We start from the raw sequence: 14,259 nt of genomic DNA, 5'->3' as shown, positions 1-14,259 counted from the left end.
CCTGGCCTTAGCTTCACCATCGAAAAAAGCAAACACTGGCTTGTCAACACGCTTCTCATATAGCTACTGTCTGGGCCTGTGGTTCGTTTTTTCGCAAGGCGGATCATTGAGGAGCAGCTTCGTATGGGGATAGATTCCTTAGGTCGACTCTTAGGCAAGATACGTGACCTCGCACAGATGCAGGGGGAAAAACAGGGCCAGGAGGGTGTGCCTTCCTTCGACCATTATTGGTCTGCTGTGCTTCAATCCGTCGGTGTTCCATACGGGATGGACATCTTCACTTCCGAAGAAGATGCCGGCACTTCTAGACCCGACGACTCTCAGCCAGACGCCATTACTATCACTGAGGTTTCCTTGAAAGGCATCGTGCATACGAGCCTTGCGCCGCAAGATTCAAACGCACCTGAAACACAAAGATCGGATGGGGCTATCATTGTCGTTGGCGTTGGGCCACAGGTTGTAGAGAACGACGCCGGTCCATACTCCGAGGATTTACACGTCTTGCAGCTGTCTGAGGTGGTCGAAGAGGTACGAGAAGGCATTGAAGAAGTCGAGAACATAACCGCTGATACCGTACGGACCGCGACCAAGCGTATGGGCTCTATCAAAGAAGATCTTAGTAGGGCGCAGCGACTCAAGGAGGGGAGGGAGCGTTTGGAGAAAGGCAGGGACGGCTGGCGAAGTGGCGCTTACGATTTTTGACGCCAGAGTCGTTCCTGCTTCCCACCGAACAGCCAGGGGGGCTCTTTGGGCGTTTGTCCCGCTTACTAGTCTTCGTATGGTTCTTTTGCAATACTGCGTCTGTTTAGCCGGAATTGCCACTATAGCCGTACTTGAAGTTCAGTCTCGTGTGTACATGACAGTTATGTCCTCGAAACGTAAATCGTTCAAGATCCGTCGCAATCTTGCGCAATCATAATCTTGATCATGATTTTGTTGCCAGACGGCGTAGCACGATTCACGGATACGGTATCATAGGTTTCGCTATCATTGGCCAGTTCTCTGTATTGATCCCTGCCACTTGTTGTGCAGCCAACTTTTAGACGAAACCGGACTAGACGCGACCCCTCCTATGCACCACTGAGACCCGTCTCTGGACAATAGATTGACCTTCCGCCCATCCAGGTGTCCAGGTGTACCATGGAGCGAAAGGGTAATCATGAACGTTGATGAAAGAGTTACAGACACGTGCCCAAGATATTACAGTATATTGTACATGATCCAAAAATTGATAGTGGTACAGCTAATGAGCAGACGCCGCTTGCCAGCTTTCACAGAACACAGACAACGACCCTTGCGCCGAAAAAAAATCGATATCCTCCAGGTACTGATGATGCTCCCTTTTGTGAGCCTTGACCCGACGATCGGTGATGGTAGACCATACAGGTACCCATATCTGTGTACGTGCCAGGAATATAGGTCAAGGAGGATAAAGTGGCTGAGGGGAATTGAATGTAAACTCATGACGCACCTTGGACGCGAGATCAATCAGCCCATCCAGGATCCAGTTGTTAGCCGGAGCTGAGCCCCTAGTCGATGCGCGGAAGGAATCTGTCAGCATATCAGCAGTGATGTGAGCGTGGCCTTTCCGAAGGCCTACGTGAAAGAAAAAAACCCATGAGCATTCAAACGGTACGAGAATTCAAGGATACACTACCGGTCAGAAGCCCTGCAGCCGCCTGCTCTGCCGTCAATCCGCCGTCAGTCTCCTCAATCTTCTTGGTTATCTTCGGCTTGATCTTGTTCTCCTCCTCATAGCTAGGTGTAAACATCGTTGGTGGAAAAAATATATGGACATTGATGTCATAGAGGAGCAGTTCGCAGCGAAGAGTATCAGCGAGACCTCGAAGGGCGTGTTTGCCGGGGGAGTATCCTGAGTATCCCGGTATGGTCATTAGCCCGAGGGTAGAGGAGACGAAGATGATGGACCCGGTGCGTTTGTGCACGACCATCTGTTGGGTGACGATCTGTGGGTGAAAAGAGTCAACGTGGTCCCTTCGTGTCGAGTATTTGCTTTACCCATGCAGTCCAGGCTTGCACCCAGTATCCGTAATTCATGCCGTCGACGAGCTCTGCTTCTGTATACTCTACAAAAAACCTTGGAATGGCCTTCCCAGCGCATAGAAAGACGATGTCGGGCGGAACCCCACCATGCTTCGCAGCTGCTGCATCCAGAGCTGCTCGCGAGTCGTCGGCCGTGAACAAAGAGAAAGAGAAAGCTTGGTGTATCTGGTCCTTGGACTGACGGACTCCCTGAAATCCAGAACGGTTAGCACTGGACTCTCTGGTTATTTGCTCGGTGAGATTACCTCGATCTCGGCTAATGCATCTGCAAGCTTCTCTGAGTCGCGCGCAACAATAGAAACATGTGCCCCTTGTGAGCTGAGCATCTTGGCTAGCGCGAGACCTAAGCCCGAGCTACCACCCGTGATATAACAATGCTGCGGAGCGACTTTTGTCTCATCATCGTTAGCTCCGAGAGAAAAAGCGGGCTTACCTTCATCGAAGGATTCCATTCTGATCTCCCGAACATGGTGAAGCGGGTTCCCAGCGGCGCTGTGGATCCAAAAGAAATCGGTGGAGTGAAACCAGGATACCCACCACATTATATTCGATCAAATATGCAGCGGGCCCTGCCAGACGATCGAAGAGCATGCACCACACGACGTCCCTCCTACTTCCATTTGGGAGACAGGAAGCACGGAGGTGCAGGTGTCCAGAAAGGGACTAGAAGGGTGATAGGTGTTCCTGACTAGCGATGGCTGGATGAACATCATGCGTCCGCCATCGTATGGTCCAGGCAAACCAGAAACGCACGGAAGGCAGTACCTCGGTTTACTAACCCTGACTAGCTGCCCTCGCCCGGCGTAGCTTGAGCAGCATCCATCAGGCTGAAGAAACATGCGCAGTGATGATGCGGGGCTCCGACCCGATACCTCTCTCGGATCTTCGACCTCGAGCTCTCTCACCTCTCTCAGAGCCTCATCGCTGCTGATCGTTGCTTGATGCCTCAGCTGATCACCTAATCGAGCGTCGGTGCGTTCGGCCTTTGACAATACTGCTTTGATCGTCTCTGAAAGGGATCGTATGTGCTCGACATCAGCACAGCAGGTAGTAAAGAGTGGCCACGCTTGGCCAAGGAGTCACAATGACTCGCATCGTCATTGATTCGGATGGGCGGCAAGAATTAGCATACATAGTATCGTCACTATTGTCGACCTCTCCGCCAAAATATATGTCAGTCGCTGTACACATCAAGAAGGATAACCAAGCGATACACCACCTGCATATCGCATTCGTGGGCTCGAGGTCTCTGCTACAGGAGTCGATGGTCGACGTTGAGTCGAGAGAGGGGAGCAAGGATGCCGATGGCCGATGGCCGAAGAAGAATATTACCTAATTTGCGGCTGGACAAGTGAGGTCCGTCCAGCGCCGAAGACGGCTTGCAGCTTGTTCCATACCGTCATCTTCATAATGCTCTCCCTTCAAAAGGCCTCAAAATCCGTGAGTGTCGATTTTTTTCTGTTCTTTGCTTTCTGGTGACTACAACATACATGCTCACGTCCAAATCGTTATCGCAGTCCGCGCGGCGCATTGTCCGCCGTGTGCCTGCTGCCTCCCTGCAGGTCGGACGCTGGCAGCCCACGAGAGGGCTTGCGACTCCCTCGGAGCCATACGACGCTGTCATTATTGGTGGAGGTGCGTCAGGGTGGCTTTACGGTCCTCTGAGCAGGACGAGGACTAAAAAACAGGTCAGGTCCGGCAGGATATGTGGCCGCTATCAAGGCAGCTCAGTTGGGTCTGCGGGTGAGTAGTCTCCGAGCTTTCGCGAGCGCGACAATCCTGATTGTTCAAAAAACAGACTGCTTGTATTGAGAAGCGTGGATCGCTGGGCGGCACATGTCTAAATGTTGGCTGCATCCCATCAAAGGCCATGCTCAACAACTCGCATCTGTATCACCAAACTCAACATGACCTCAAACGACGAGGGATAGATGGTGAGTCTTTTTCTGACTTTCAGCATGCGACGCTGACTAGGTATGCGCACTGGTTAGTCAGCGGCGTGGCGCTGAACCTGCCGCAAATGCTCAAGGCGAAAGACGATGCCGTTTTCAACCTGACGCGCGGTATCGAGATCCTCTTCAAGCAGAACAAGGTCGACTACATCAAGGGCACGGCCTCTTTCGTTTCGCCAACCCGCATCGCGGTCGACCTCACTGACGGCGGCGCGTCCGAGATTGAAGCGAAGAACGTCATCATCGCGACTGGGTCCGAGGTCGCGCCGTTCCCCGGCGGCGCGATCGAGATCGACGAGCAACAAATTGTCAGCTCGACTGGTGCGCTCGAACTGCAGAAGGTCCCAGAAAAGATGGTCGTCATCGGAGGTGGAATCATCGGGCTTGAGATGGGCAGTGTCTGGAGCAGGCTCGGTGCAGAGGTCACGGTCGTCGAGTTTTTAGGCGCCATCGGTGGTGCTGGTATTGATGAGGAGATTGCGTGAGTGCTATGGGGCTCTCGACATGTTGGGGTTGCTGACGTGGCGCTGTGGGGTCGCAGTAAGCAGTTCCAGAAGATCCTGACGAAGCAGGGCTTCAAGTTCAAGCTGAACACGAAGGTCATCTCCGCTGAGAAGAAGGATGGCAAGGTCTACGTCAACACCGAAGCGGCCAAGGACGGAAAGGCAGACACGGCAAGCCCCGGCCCTCCCCCGTCCCTTCCGGCTTTCTCACTGACGTCATCCCGTAACCCAGCTCGAAGCCGACGTCGTCCTCGTCGCTGTCGGCCGGCGCCCAGTGACCAACGGGCTCAACCTCGACAAGATTGGCGTCGAGGTCGACAACAAGGGGCGTATCGTTATCGACGACCAGTTCAACACCTCCGTTAAGGGCATTCGGTGCATCGGTGACGTGACATTTGGGCCCATGCTCGCACACAAGGCAGAGGAGGAGGGTATCGCCGCCGCGGAGCACATCCACGCCGGCCACGGCCACGTCAACTACGGCACGATCCCGTCGGTTGTGTACACCCACCCCGAGGTCGCATGGGTTGGGAAGACCGAGCAGGAGCTCAAGGCCGCGGGCGTCAAATACACTACCGGCAAATTCCCGTTCCTCGCCAACTCCCGTGCGAAGACGAACCTCGACACTGAGGGACAGGTGAAGTTCCTCGTGGAGAAGGAGACTGACAAGATCCTTGGTGTTCACATCATCGGTGCGTCGCCGTTTCGACTAGTTCGACGTCCTTTCCCCGAATGAGGTGCTCACTGTTTTCCGTGTCGCTCGCAGGTCCCAACGCCGGTGAGATGATCTCCGAGGCCGTCGTCGCGATGGAGTACGGTGCAAGCGCTGAAGATATCGCACGGACGACGCACGCGCACGTGAGTCGTTTGGCCTCCCTTCATAGGCGGTCTGCTGATCACATTCTCGTTCGCTGGTTCTCCTCACTCCAGCCCACTTTGAGCGAGGCCTTCCGCGAAGCCGCGCTCGCTGCCTACGCTGGCAAGGCTATCCACTTCTGAGCCTTTCTTCGGCCATCGCGCGAGCATCCCCCACATAGACCTCGGCAGGAGCGACATGCATCTCTGGAGGGACTCTGACTTTTTTTTTGGTTCCGGTTGTGTTTGTAGACAACGCGTACTCGTATATGCTGATCTTTGAATCTACATAATTGCTCATACCATGTGGGACCACGGCGCTCCCATGCCGTCAAGGATGGCAGATTCACGCCGTTAAGACTGATTGGGCGCATGCCCCGCGCGCTCAACGTTCAACAACGCTGTCATGTACCAACAGGTTCAGACTTCAAACTCGCCTTATCCGTAGCTGCTTCGAGCGGACTTCCATCGGATATTCCGGCCACTTCGAACATGAAGCGGTGGGCGTATCTCATAAATCGTGAATCGCCCGCTGATGCGCTTCTACAGAACGACGATCTTTCGTGCACGAGGAGGAAAAGGTCTCCCTATCTCTTTGTGATGAGCTCCATTCGGCTTATGCATTAGAGGGACGTTCGAGAATGCGTGTGCTCGTTGACGGGTCGAATTTGGGTTCAATGTACATCGTCTCGATGATGGCATCATTAAAACAGCGTCTGTCTCGCTCAGGTTGGCTATGCCAGTCCCTTTTGTGGACGCGATGTGGGTTCCGTCCGTTTCCGTCGAACCTCTTACAAATCAGAGAGCCTCCCGCACACAGAACCTAACCCTCGAGCGCTGGACGCAGAGGTCGTCTTGCTGTGGATGCAGCAAAGAACACCGCGGCGCCTCCCTCATGCCACGGCGTCGGTGCACCCCGTCCCGTATCAGACTCGTGTGACCAGGGTCTGCTCTAGGTCTCTCCTTATGTTTCCGTCGGCGTCCGCGGTTGGCACGACTGGGGAGTCGTGGAAACATCGTCGTGGAACATTTCAGGACGCTCCATGATGGCGATGCAGCAGGTGTATATTCGACCCCCTCCCTCCCTCACCCCTCGTCGTATACAAGCGCGCACGCATACATCGCTTCAGCGCCGAATTTGCGCTTCGACTCTCAAGCGCGCCACCTCATCGTCGGTCGCCCAGGCCCCGTCTACCCCCGTCTCTCTATAGAAGAGCTTCAGCTCGAGCAGCCGAAGCAGTTCACGCTCTTCATCATTGCCTATCTCGTCATCCAACGCCGCGAAATCGACAGGTCTGCGATGAAATCGCTGGGTTTGCTGTCATTCGAGGTTCCGGAAGCGGCATCGTTTCTTGCACTTGCTGGCGTGCACGGATTGCCTTATGAGGTGCGTGTTTGGGGTGGAGCGGATCTGCCGCTGTACTCGGTCTAACGGCCGTTCGTGTCGCAGAGGTGGCCCGGCGACCTGGATAATACGTCAGCAGGTGTCAAAGATCATGTCTACAATGAGAGCGATCCCAAGGACACCGATCTCATCCCTTCACGATTCGGTGGCATGAGTCTCTTCACAGCGCCTCTTTATATGATCTCGCCCAACTGCCTGACCATAGTATTGCAATCACGGGAGCGTTGCGTTCCCTAGTAGTATTACCGACACTTTTGAGTCCACCGATATCCAAAACTACTGTGTTGCCAATTAAATGTAAATATAAATATGAAAAAATCCCTTCTGTAATCTTCATACCCTGCTTCAACTTTGAGGCCCAGAAGCAGCAAGATTGAATCAGGGGCTCAATAGATATGGATTTAAACAGTCTACCCCCTAAAACCAGACTGTGTGAAACACAGTCTGGGTTTTGGGAACCAAATCCGAAGTTGCACAACATTCTGTCTTATTCAGTAGGCTTAAAATGTAGTTGTAATGGTACCCTAATATTTTCATTAGTAGACATGGAGTACTGAAGATGTTACAGACAAAATACAGAATTGAGGGAAAACCTCAAAAAACCGAGTCTCCAGTCCACAATTTTCCTTTTATTTCCATTGCAAAACTAATAAAATGCTCCTACATACACTACCTTTCAGATTATACCCTAATTTCATTATTTGGATGAGGGGATCCAGAGATATGTAATTGTTTGTGATGTTGAGGGTATTCTGCAACCGGGAGACACAGTTTAGTCAGCATCGGGAAAGGGCGGCACACAGTCGGGAGATTGCGGACCTACAGTTGTCACACTGTTGTCACACCACGCACAGTCTCTCTGTTGCGCCACACAGTCCGGCCGAGACCGCACACAGTCCGGATTTTGGCGCTGGTTCAGCGCCACACAGTCCGGATTCTCGGTGACAGTCCGAGATTTGGCGGTGAATCTGCGCCACACAGTCCGGCCGTGCCGCACACAGTCCGTTGATTGTCGCGCCACACAGTCCGACTGTGTCGGCACACAGTCCGACTGTGTCGGACACAGTCCAAGTTTTCCCTCCGACTGTGTCGGCACACAGTCCGACTGTGTCGGACACAGTCGGAGTTTTCCCTCCGACTGTGTCGGCACACAGTGCCCTCCAACGTCTCGTGATCAAGCATGCCGCCACGTCGCGTCGCGTCGATCCTCCCCGCACATTTGAACATCGAGCACAACACGCTTCCTCAGCCGAAGTCTCTTTGCTCTCTCAGGACATTTTGGATTTTATTAGTGAGCTTTTTCTTCTTCTGAACCCTTTCTCTGCATGCTCTCGACGACGCCAGCAGACAACAGATGCTCAGAGAAAGTGTGCACTGCTGATAGAATTTTTTCTTACAGTTTGCAGCTGCAATACTCCGGGCACCCACTCCACGCTCTTTCCACACCCTCTTCCATCTCCACGGCTTTCTCTTTTCTTGTCAACATCCACGACATCCGTGTCGGCGCCGTCCTCTTTAAACGACTGCTCTGCGCCCACCCTGTCTCATGATGCGTGGAGCAAAGCGACTATCTTATCACGCGAGGTTGAGCACATTGAAGAGAAGAACAAGGAGCAGATGGTGATAGAGGCAGAGGAGGGACAGCGGCTGTCGAGAGACGAGGGTGGAGCGACGGGACGATGATGATGGACACACACTCATCGAGCAGGCAGAGCGGTACGACGGTACGTACCTCCTGTTATCGCCCTTTCTGCCTGCACCTCCCTCGACATCCACGCCTCGAACCCCCACGCATTCGTCTTCTCAGCCCCCTGGCTCCTCCTCGCATGTGTGGACCGACTACTCCTCCCATCCGCCCGCCCCTCCCTCGACTTGCGTACCCTCGACTGTTCGCACTCCCGCCCTCGATGCCCGCTCGACCGCCACCTGTTGCACCACGACAAGAGGCCCAAATTCGCCTCTCGCGCGCTCCCACACCTCCGCACTCACACCCTTTGCCTGCCCGGTCCTCCAGCACACCAAACCTCGCGGACCGTCGCACTTCTCCATCCACCCCACAACTTGCTTGAAACAATGCTGGAGCACCTCGATGTCGACACCTCGTTGCTGGGCCAACCAGGACGAGAATCGGCGGCGCGCTGTCCAGGGCAACCAGTCGCGCCACGCAGCGTGAAAGTGCTGCTCGATGTTGAGCGCTCCTCAGCGGATGAGTTGCGTAGGGTGCGTGGCTCAATTATGTGTCAGAGAATCCCCCCGTTAAGCGACATGAATCCCCTGGCTTGAAAAATAGCGGCGCGCTGTGTAGGGCACCGTGTCGCGCATCACACCCCAAATGTGCCGCGCGACACGCTGCCTTACACAGCACGCCGCTGCTGGCTTCACTGGGGACACCAGCCACTACCACCCCCCTCACCTTCGTACTGTCTCCGACGACGACCCTTCCGCCAGCCCTCCGTGGCACTTTCACGCCGCGTGGCACGTCAGGGATGCCCACGGTTGACCACTTTCCAGCAGACTGAGTGCGCAGAGTGTAAAAATGACGGCGCGCTGTGTGGGGCAGGCTTTCGCACCTCACTGCCAAAATGTGCCGCGAGGCACATTTTGGAAGTGAGGTGCGAAAGCCTGCCCCACACGCCGCCGCCGGCAAAGCCGGCGGCACCCCACTATACTTATCCTCTCATCTACCCCCGCTCTTCTTCCTTGTTATATAAAACTAGTCTAGTTATTCCACTTACCTAACCCTTTAATATCCAATGCGAGGCTTATGGTGCTAACTGACTCATGAACGCAGCACTGCGCTGAAGGTTGCCGAACTCGACCTGGCGCATGCACAAGGCCATGTGCAGCAGTTCCAAGAGATCAGCCAGGCGAATGAAGTGGTGCTAGCAGGCTTTAATGCGACCTACGATGACTACAAGTCATCCACGGAGTCGCAGCTCGTGAAGCACGAGGTACGTTTCGTTGGATGCTGGACATTTGCGTCGATGGCTGACTTGGGTTGCAGTCCGATTATAACGCTCTGTCAGAGAACTTGCACGTCGTCCAGCAGGAGCTGACGGCGTCTCGGGAGGTGATGGCGGAGACGAAGCGCACGTTTGACAAGGGGTGGGAGTCGTGGGCGAATGATAAGCGGACACTTGAGGATACCCTCATCGAGCTGACCATGTCGGAGAAGCATATCGCGGAAGACAGGACATCGCACAATGCGAGAGGAGTGTGCCGAGGTACGTACAGGACATTCTAGTACCCATCTTCTGGCACTCATATTCTGGATGCCGGTTCAAAGTCTGCGAAGGCCAAGTACAAGACCAAAGTCATCGCTCACGGCGAGTCGCTTCGGGACCTCGAAGGCTTAAAGCTGCAGTTGTCGAAGCTTCAGATCGAGGCGTGGACACACCTGACCGCTGCGGAGACTACCCAAGCCAAGTTGGCGTCGTCTGAGTCTAGCTGGGGTCAGCAGAGGGAGGCCCTCGACAAGGAGATCGCTAATTTGACTGCTAGGCAAGTCATTCCTGTTGGTCCCGCGCGCGATAGGGTTCTAAACTTCTGATTCTAGGTCGAAGAAGTTGGTGGAGCAGAACAAGGTGCTCCATCAACACTCGGACTCGATCAGTTCGCAGGCTGCATCCGGCAAGGTTAGGATGCAGGCTCTGCGCCGCCTGCAGAGACCGAGCCCGCTGGCGACGTGGACGAGATGTTTGCGCCAGGTGATCTCGTACTTGTGGAGGTAGAAGAATTTCATCGACATGCAGCTTGCGATGAGCAAGCAAGAGGACACTCGCTTGAAGCTTCAGGCAATCCGCTTTAGCCAAAACCTCAAATACACCAGGGCCACCTAGGGCCACACTTTCCGAGGTGTGCACTTTTTTATGCCATCGAATTCACATCGTCTGATAATCTGATCTTGTCCTGTTCAGGCACGTGAATGTGCCGTTGCAACGGTCGCCACCGATACACAGCATGGGGAACTTGTGGAAAAAATTAATCAACTGACTATCTTCTGGGAGAACAACGTGACGCTGCGTGCGGATGCCGAATCTCAAGGGAAACGCGCTCGGGCGCTGGACTCCAAGCTCACGACCTTGAGTGGCTCGACGCCGCAAACGGTTTCATCGTGCGCAAGCAGAGCCGGAAGTGGTCGAATCGCGCGCAGCTGCGGATGGTGCGCGGGGAGGGCTCGGTGTCATCACCCTAGGGCCTCGACGACCCCGGCGAGAGGCCAGACAGGGGCTTGGACGAGCTAGAAGGAGATCGGTGTGCTCAAGGACCGTGCGGCTAAGGTCGGAGAGACGAAAGAGCGGGCGCGCATGCTGCTGGTGGCGAGCCCAACCAAGGAAGAGTGGGACGTGCACCTGAAAGAATGCCAGCGCTTGCTGATGGAGGGGTCGTCGAACAATGTTTACTTGGACTAATTGACGGACCTAGATAGGTTGGTCGCTCACGGGCAGCTGCTAGACGAGCTCAATCATGATGTGGATGACGCAGTCATGACCCTCGAAGAGGCTTCACAGCACCTGGTCCACGCGCGCGCCTGCTATCTCTCGCTCGACAACAAGCACCGGAAGAAGCTCGAGGCCCGTCAGCATGCCAGGCATGTGCGTTTGCAGTCGTACAAGACCATCGAGGAGCTGGACGAGTTCCGGAACCCCACACCCATGCACTTAGCTCTGCCCTTCCTCAACGTGTTCCACGGTCTCTATGGTGGCAGCGTCCCGCTCCACCAAGGTCCACGCACCCATGCTGCTCCACGACGCGGACAATCACGACAACGGAGCGGAGGACGAGGAAGAGGATCGGCCACGTGGAGATGGGAGGTAGTGGACGACGAGGCCATCTACATAGGTACATCGTCAGTCGCCCCAATTCCTCCTCTCCTGCTCTCCCTCCTGCTCTTCCAGCTGTCCCCCCGCTGGTCCCATGCCCACTGGCCCACTGGCCTGCGCGCGCGCATCGTCCACGCCCCCTCGCGCATCGTCTGCGTTGCCCAGACCCCCGCTTGACACGCCCGCATCTATCACTCGACGCCACTCACCTGCTCATCCCGCTCTTCTATCACGACCTCAATCCCCTCATTCGACCTGCGTCCCCTCGACCCTTTCGATGGCGACATTCCTGCCCTTGACCCCGCGCCCTGTCGTCCGCTCAGCCCATGTCACCCTGCCACCCAGCACCCTCGCACGCTTGCGCCCAGAACCCTCGTGCTCATCTCCTCTGCTGTCGACGTCCCCACTCTCGACATCGTAAACGCTCGCCACCCAGAGCCCCCGGTGGCCCCGATCCCATCAAATGTCGCCCATCTCCTCGATCCCTTGTGTTCGTTCTCGCCTGCGTCCTGTCACGTACAACCACGCACACTCGTTCCCTTAGATACTCACACAGCCTCCACCCGGCGCTCTCCTGCTCGTCTCATCGATCCTGTACGCATTCATCCCCACACCCCCGACACCCCCGCGATACAGCGCCCTCAACATCTTCAATCACTGAGGGCTGAATTGCGAAGCTGCTCCGTCGACACCTCCGCGCGCGTGCTACACGCAAAGCATCGCGGCCATTCTAGTGTCGACGAGGAGGATGAGACCCAGCTGGCAACGGAGGACGAGGAACGAGTGCGTCGGAGAGACGAGCTGAGAAGAGTGGGCACGGATGACGAGGCTATCCACAAGGGATGTAGGTATGTTGTCGTCTCTTACTCCCGTTCTTCTCCCGCACACGTACCTCTTGTGTTCGACTTATCTGCCCACCCCCGCACGGCATCACGCCCACTCTTCCTCTCATTCAGTCCTGCTCTCGACCTGCTCGCCCAACCCTCTCGACCCGCTTGCCTGACCCTCTCAGCCTGCTTGCTTGCTCGCTCGCTCTCGTGCTCGACCCGCTCGACATCATGCCCACTTGCTTGTGTCGTCCATGTCCCCTCCGCACATCGTCTGCATTGTCCAGACTCCTACTCGACACACCCGGACTTCCTGCTTGACGCCATGGGCACTCGTGTGCTCGAGTGCTAGCCCAGCTTGACTGTCGATCCCACATCTGCCCTCGTCCCCTCAGGTTCAAGCGCCCGCTTTTGCCTGGGACTAATATCATCCTACCCCGCCCAGCCAATTCGTACCGCACGCGCGACCAGCCCTGGTACACTTTCGGGCACGGGCTTGTTCTGATGTACATCGAGCTCGGTGTCATCACCTCGATTACGTACTATACCTTTCTGTGGTGCGAGAACGCGCGGCGGGACCACGGCGAGCAGTTAGAGGTCGCCAGCGGCCTGGATGGGAAGGAAGGCGTGGTGGGAGTAGAGAAGGAGGGGCTGGGAGGTGCACGCACGCCGGAACGGGCGGTTTGCGAGTGTTGCAGGGGCGACGCTTGTCTCCTCGACACCACTCCTGCCCTCCTACTCGTCCTCTCAAAACCCTCGACCTTCACTCCCTCAAATTACCAACTATCGACTGCCCGCAGATCGCACCCAGACCCTACCTCGAGGATAAGGAACGGCTGCAGCGGAGAGACGCACTGGGAAGAGGGCTGAAACGGATAACGAGGACATCCACGATGGATGCAAACTCGTTGAGCAGGCCAGTACGTCGCCGTCTCTCGCGCCAGTTTCTCCCTCTCCCGGACATCCGTATCTCCCACACTCATCCCGTCTATCTGCCACGCCCACTCACCTGTTCTCCACCACACCTGCCAGCCTGCTCGATGCGCTCCGACACCACACCCTCGTTCTCCTTGACGCATCTCATTTCGCCTCTCCCATCATTAACCATGGGCAGTCCATATAGTACGGTTCCACCAGTGCCCACTAGTAAAGCGGCGACGACCATACACACAACCCCTTCAACACTCGACCTTCCTTCCCTCGTGCCACACATGCCCGCTACCTAGCTCCAAGATTCGACCTCCTTCAACGTCCTCAACGGCACGCACGCACGCATGCTCCCTCGATCCCTCGACGGTCCGCACCAACTCCTCACTCCTTCCCTCAGCCCCTTGCACACGCGCCCCTTCGACCCCACGCCTACGCCTATCACTGTCTCGTTTGGCGTGCTGCACGGTTTCCATGGCGATGGCGTCCCACTCCACCAGCGCCTGCGTACTCGCGCGGCTCGACGACGCGGACAACCACGACAACGAAGAGGAGGACGAGGAGGAGCACAGAAGAGGGAAGGAAACGGTTGACGAGGACATCTACAAAGGTACGTCGTCACTCGCCCCAGTTCCTCCCCCGTACACGCACACCTCCCGCCTTCTATCTGACTCTCCTTGTCGCCTTCAACAATCTACCCCTCGACTCTAACCGCCCCCTCCTCTCGTCCGCTCAACCTCTCCCACATCCGACTCGCTCCCCCGTCCGACCCTTAGGTTAGGTTAGGTTAGGTTAGGTTAGGTTAGGTTAGGTTAGGTTAGGTTAGGTTAGGTTAGGTTAGGTTAGGTTAGGTTAGGTTAGGTTAGGTTAGGTTAGGTTAGGTTAGGTTAGGTTAGGTTAGGT

At 55.7% G+C, this 14,259-nt stretch overlaps 8 protein-coding genes across 8 annotated transcripts; 7 read left to right on the top strand and 1 right to left on the bottom strand.

Annotated features, from left to right (window-relative positions):
* Positions 1 to 123: 123 nt before the first annotated feature.
* On the top strand, positions 124 to 702 carry HETIRDRAFT_103899 (uncharacterized protein; the record flags this gene model as incomplete). Its single annotated transcript, XM_009549688.1, has 1 exon — positions 124 to 702. The coding sequence occupies one exon, from the start codon at positions 124 to 126 to the stop codon at positions 700 to 702; it is 579 nt and encodes a 192-aa protein (XP_009547983.1).
* A 541-nt stretch (positions 703 to 1,243) lies between these two features.
* Positions 1,244 to 2,533, bottom strand: HETIRDRAFT_452607 (uncharacterized protein; the record flags this gene model as incomplete). Its single annotated transcript, XM_009549687.1, has 6 exons — positions 1,244 to 1,396; positions 1,472 to 1,596; positions 1,658 to 1,967; positions 2,020 to 2,253; positions 2,310 to 2,441; positions 2,498 to 2,533. 6 exons carry the CDS (start codon positions 2,531 to 2,533, stop codon positions 1,244 to 1,246), a joined length of 990 nt encoding a protein of 329 aa, XP_009547982.1.
* HETIRDRAFT_410291 (uncharacterized protein) lies at positions 2,414 to 3,346 on the top strand (the record flags this gene model as incomplete). Its single annotated transcript, XM_009549686.1, has 3 exons — positions 2,414 to 2,441; positions 2,498 to 2,748; positions 2,818 to 3,346. Coding segments are annotated over exons 2-3 (248 nt in total), but the record flags the coding sequence as incomplete, so codon positions are not given.
* Positions 3,347 to 3,460: 114 nt separating this feature from the next.
* Positions 3,461 to 5,679, top strand: HETIRDRAFT_440676 (uncharacterized protein). Its single transcript, XM_009549685.1, has 9 exons — positions 3,461 to 3,504; positions 3,582 to 3,699; positions 3,758 to 3,807; positions 3,863 to 3,998; positions 4,056 to 4,497; positions 4,558 to 4,690; positions 4,752 to 5,211; positions 5,286 to 5,377; positions 5,450 to 5,679. The coding sequence occupies exons 1-9, from the start codon at positions 3,475 to 3,477 to the stop codon at positions 5,516 to 5,518; spliced, it is 1,530 nt and encodes a 509-aa protein (XP_009547980.1). The 5' UTR covers positions 3,461 to 3,474; the 3' UTR covers positions 5,519 to 5,679.
* A 661-nt stretch (positions 5,680 to 6,340) lies between these two features.
* HETIRDRAFT_103902 (uncharacterized protein) lies at positions 6,341 to 9,279 on the top strand (the record flags this gene model as incomplete). The annotated part of the gene is made up of 6 exons (XM_009549684.1): positions 6,341 to 6,354; positions 6,410 to 6,761; positions 6,825 to 6,924; positions 8,179 to 8,442; positions 8,488 to 8,999; positions 9,085 to 9,279. 6 exons carry the CDS (start codon positions 6,341 to 6,343, stop codon positions 9,277 to 9,279), a joined length of 1,437 nt encoding a protein of 478 aa, XP_009547979.1.
* A 283-nt stretch (positions 9,280 to 9,562) lies between these two features.
* On the top strand, positions 9,563 to 9,972 carry HETIRDRAFT_232243 (uncharacterized protein; the record flags this gene model as incomplete). The annotated part of the gene is made up of 2 exons (XM_009549683.1): positions 9,563 to 9,730; positions 9,784 to 9,972. Coding segments are annotated over 2 exons (357 nt in total), but the record flags the coding sequence as incomplete, so codon positions are not given.
* Positions 9,973 to 9,982: 10 nt separating this feature from the next.
* On the top strand, positions 9,983 to 10,587 carry HETIRDRAFT_419140 (uncharacterized protein; the record flags this gene model as incomplete). The annotated part of the gene is made up of 3 exons (XM_009549682.1): positions 9,983 to 10,003; positions 10,066 to 10,314; positions 10,420 to 10,587. The coding sequence occupies 3 exons, from the start codon at positions 9,983 to 9,985 to the stop codon at positions 10,585 to 10,587; spliced, it is 438 nt and encodes a 145-aa protein (XP_009547977.1).
* On the top strand, positions 10,560 to 11,779 carry HETIRDRAFT_477059 (uncharacterized protein; the record flags this gene model as incomplete). The annotated part of the gene is made up of 3 exons (XM_009549681.1): positions 10,560 to 10,634; positions 10,697 to 11,166; positions 11,209 to 11,779. The coding sequence occupies exons 2-3, from the start codon at positions 11,087 to 11,089 to the stop codon at positions 11,777 to 11,779; spliced, it is 651 nt and encodes a 216-aa protein (XP_009547976.1). The 5' UTR covers positions 10,560 to 10,634; positions 10,697 to 11,086.
* Positions 11,780 to 14,259: the final 2,480 nt, after the last annotated feature.

Source organism: Heterobasidion irregulare (assembly GCF_000320585.1).
Source record: "Heterobasidion irregulare TC 32-1 unplaced genomic scaffold scaffold_07, whole genome shotgun sequence".
Taxonomy (NCBI): Eukaryota; Fungi; Basidiomycota; class Agaricomycetes; order Russulales; family Bondarzewiaceae; genus Heterobasidion; species Heterobasidion irregulare.
Note: the sequence above shows the minus strand (reverse complement) of the source record. Positions and strands in the feature narration are given on the sequence as shown.

Coding starts and splice junctions, on each gene's coding strand:
- HETIRDRAFT_440676 (XM_009549685.1), top strand. CDS start 3,475: ATGCTCTCCCTTCAAAAGGCCTCAAAATCC. Junction 3,505..3,581: donor TTCAAAAGGCCTCAAAATCC/GTGAGTGTCGAT, acceptor TCGTTATCGCAG/TCCGCGCGGCGCATTGTCCG. Junction 4,691..4,751: donor AGGACGGAAAGGCAGACACG/GCAAGCCCCGGC, acceptor CCCGTAACCCAG/CTCGAAGCCGACGTCGTCCT.